The sequence below is a fragment of the Fukomys damarensis genome, unplaced genomic scaffold (assembly GCF_012274545.1).
Source record: "Fukomys damarensis isolate Sample0158 unplaced genomic scaffold, DMR_v1.0_HiC HiC_scaffold_73725, whole genome shotgun sequence".
NCBI classification, from domain to species: domain Eukaryota; kingdom Metazoa; phylum Chordata; class Mammalia; order Rodentia; family Bathyergidae; genus Fukomys; species Fukomys damarensis.
In genome coordinates this window covers 44413-48588 of record NW_022974637.1, presented here as the reverse complement: position 1 = coordinate 48588, position 4176 = coordinate 44413, and the positions used below count along the sequence as shown (strand labels likewise).

Sequence of the window (4176 nt, the reverse complement as noted above, 5' to 3'; positions counted from 1 at the left end):
TTAACCACCTATTTTTTCATATGGTATTCTATTTACTAAAGAGCAGCTTCTAGAACATACCTATTCTTTCCTCACCTATAAGAATTAACTTTCAGAAAATTAAACTATGTCAGAAACACATGGTGATAAAGATCCTAGAGGGCAAAATCTGGTTCTTTATCCATAAAGAATAAAAATATCCAAGAACAATATTGCAGAAAAAACACAGGGAACTCTGAAGAAGACCCTTTCCTATTGGATGAACTTTCTAGTCATCGTTTCACTGTATCCCTATTTTATGTTTGCAATAAAAGGCCTTTACTTTCCTGAGCCCTTATGAACACAGATGAGAAGCAATAAATGAGGTCCTTTATTTTCTTCAGGGCTGGCTGTAAATAAGTTTATTTTCTTCCAAACTGTCTGTTTTTTTAGTGCGTCTATTTCTCAGCAAGCGTTACAGTCCTTATAGTCTGGTATGGTCGATACAAATGTAAAGAAAATATAATTGTAGAATAATGTTAGCTTCACAAAGATGTACACAGGTTTTATTCAACATATTGATTTTATTGCTGCATTTTTCACATCACTATTCCTCAAGCTGTAAATCAGTGGGTTTAGCATAGGGACCACCAATGTATAAAATACAGCAGAGACCTTCTTCTGTTCCAGGGAGTACTGGGAGCTTGGCTGGATGTAACTAAAAGTCACGGACCCATAGAGTAAGGTCACGGCACTCAGGTGTGAAGCACAGGTGGAGAAGGCTTGATGCGGATGTAAGAGACTATGACGACGATGAAAACGAATGTAGCGATGACCCCAGAAAAGACCAGAAGCAGCCGCTCATTCACATGGGCGTCAGAGCATGCCAGCCTCAGGAGAGGGGGGAGGTCACAGAAGAAATGATTCACGACATTGGGGCCGCAGAAGTCCAGCTTGAGCAGACCTAGCGTGTGTGTCAGGGTGTTAATGAGCCCACCCAGGTAGGATGCGAGAACCATATGAACACACACGCTCTGCGTCATAAGGACTGAATATGACAAGGGTTTTGCTATGGCCACATAGTGGTCATAAGCCATCACGGACAGTAGGATGCCCTCCGTGGTTACATACACTGCAAAAAAGAAGCTTTGTAAAACACAGCCATAAAATGTGCTCCACTTACGTTTGGACAGGAAATTGATCAGCATCTTAGGAGCAAAAACAGTGGAGAAGCAGATGTCACAAAAGGAGAGGTTGCTGAGGAAGAAGTACATTGGCATATGCAGTGGGGCATTTAACCAGATCAGGAGGATCATCCCCCAGTTACCTAAAAGTGTGATGAGATAAATGAGGGTGAAAAGCAGAAAGAGAGGAATATGCAGATTGAGATTTTCAGTTAAGCCTATTAGGAAGAATTCCTTCACCCTTGTATGGTTCCAACCTGCCATGTGCTTTCAAGGTTATAGAGCTTTATAGCAGAGCAAGATGCTACTCCGATGGATAAACATGATTTCTCCATGATCCAGTGTCCATCATAGCATGAGACGTTTCGGGTTCCCTGTCAGTTATTGAAGAAATGTTATTAACTTCCATAGTGGATCGTATGTTTGCAGCTTTCCAACATCCATAGCGAATCTAACATTTAAAACATTGCATCCTTTTATCCCTAGCTTAACAATACCAGAGAATAGGAAGATAAGAAAAGTCTGTTATTTTACAGAACTGTTAATTCATAGAAACAACCTTCACATCCAGAACCTGACAATGCTATTCTGGCGCAGTCTTTGATGTGTGGCAGTCCTCTTACACAAGTTAGAAGCTGGCTAGCTTCCTGTAATAACAAGTCTTCCATGATCTCAGGCCTAGATGGTTCCAATTTTATTTCATCCCCATTAAAGCTCAAGGCCCTGACTTCTGTAAGGAGCACTCACTTCCTTTCCAGATCTGAAACTTCAGACCTCATTTTGCCTCACCTTCTATCCAGAATCTCAATTTGGAACATCAGTCTATGCCATCTTATAGAATTGAGTTATGAGAAAAATGAGCACACACATCTTCTTTTCCTATTTGATATTCGAACTGCTTAAATAACAAGAATATTGTTTAACTTGGCAAATTTCCATCTAACATCTTTGTGATGTTCCTCTTGCAGGTCATTTATTTTCATATCAAAGTGACTTAAAAATCCATTGCAAAGATAACAGATGTCATGAGATGGACTAAAACTACATCTATTTGATATGCTTCATTTTCTGAATCAGAGACGGTCCCTTAGTTTATAATTTTTGAAATGATGCTACTAATTCAATAGTGTTTATGGTAAAATATCAACAAATTAATTCACCTCAGTGTTACAGAGAAATAAATACACATGTCCACATAATAATAATCATTCCTATAAATAAGAAAAAGGAAAGAAAGAGATTGTAGGTACTGCATTATCTAATGAAATAGTTTATTGTTTCTGCTATCGCAATTCACCACCAGACTGGTAGATTAAGATGACAATTATTCTCTTACAGTTTCAGAGTGAGAACTCTGCAGTGGAGCTTTGCAAGGTTAAAAGCTAGAGGTCAGTGCAACTGTACCCACTCCAGAGGTTCCGAGAAACAGTCTACTTCATTGGATTTTTGAGTATTGGGGATTATATTTCTTAGTTACCATCTCTTTCCTCTACCCTGTAGGAGAGCATAAGAGCTCATTTATGAGTCATCACACAGCTTCCCCTTCTGACAAAAAGATTTTGCAATTGTACTTAGTTTCTTTTCAGGATGCTCTCTCACTCTCAGGATTTTAGACTATCTCACCCATGATAAATCCTCCTCTCAAAGGAGATAACATTCACAGACCTGCACTCAGTGTATCATGTATAGGTTGCTCAAAAGAGAACTCTGAATAATCTGAAATGAAAAGAGAAGAGTGATATGGGGAACTAAATTACACATATGGTTTTATCAACAAAGAATGTTCAAAGCCCAGGAATAGAAATTTCAAAGTCCTAAAGTGGGATTTTCCTTGATAAATTCACCTCGGTTAACTGAAGTACCGTGAATGACAGGGAATACGAGTCTTGCACTTGTAGAACTTGCAAGGGGGTTGGAAAGATGAGATGGAGAACAGTTATGCAAAATGGCTAAAACACATGAGTTGTCATTTTATAAGCTCCCACTAGCATTAGCTTTGAGTGTAACCAGTGGTACAACCAGAGCAAACAGAGAAGAGATTGGTGAGGTCATTTCCATAATCTTTGAGAGAGATGATTATGTGTATGATTACATGTTAGATCAAAGTGCCAGTGGAAAAAGTGCCCAGAATCGATTCCATTCTGTGTATACTTTGAGAAAATAACTAAAAAAAAATCTAAAATGACTGTGTAGGGCAGTGGATACAAGGTGGAATTATGTAAATGATGAGTACTTCTAAATACCTAAAAATTTGGCTGATTTTCCCTTTTTACCAGATTGCATTAAGGACACAAGAATATATTCGACAAAAATCCAGAAAAGAGAGGCACTAACCTTGTGGTTGTTTTATGTTTTGAGCAATTGTAAAAAATGTTTGACGATTTTAATTGCTACACATTCTTATTTTTCTTTATGTTATTTGTGCTGATTGACACAAAAGCAGTAACCTTATGAAAGAAATTATTTTTGACTTCATAAAATTTTATGACTCTCTTCTTGAGTTTTGTTTTCTGGCAGCATAACATTGCCATGTTTTCTGTCTAAAAATATGTCTGGTTCATTAGCAAAAATCTGTATTTGTCTATTATTCACTAAATATGTCTTCTATGTAAATTAATGTGGTAAGCTTTCAAGATTTCAGGAAGGATATGTGAGCTATAACTTTGTGGAACTTGACATATACTGACCTCAAAATATGAGTAGGCCCAGGTTTTGAGAATACTGCTAAATCAGAGCAAAATCTTCATTTCACCAAAGTAATTTAACCGCTCACAACTGATGACATAAACTAGACACTGCCTGCATTTATATCAGTAGCTTTTGGATGAACAGTAATTACAATTTGAAGTCTATACCAGGCAGAGTAAATAACATTCTTAGAAGTAGCAATTTTGTTTGTTTTGTTAAGTAATCTAGATTACAAAAGAGGACTCCAATGAGTATTGTAACTGAAAAAGAAAACTCAAGTTATCAAGCACAGCGAAGTGCTCTTAGTATGAAGAGATGTGTGCTTTCTGAGGACAATTGTTCCTCT

At 37.5% G+C, this 4176-nt stretch overlaps 1 protein-coding gene across 1 annotated transcript; it reads right to left on the bottom strand.

Annotated features, from left to right (window-relative positions):
• Positions 1–528: 528 nt before the first annotated feature.
• LOC104864947 (olfactory receptor 1052-like) lies at positions 529–1406 on the bottom strand. Its single transcript, XM_010628230.1, is given in 2 exon segments — positions 529–743; positions 746–1406. Coding segments are annotated over 2 exon segments (876 nt in total).
• Between the last annotated feature and the right edge of the window lie 2770 nt (positions 1407–4176).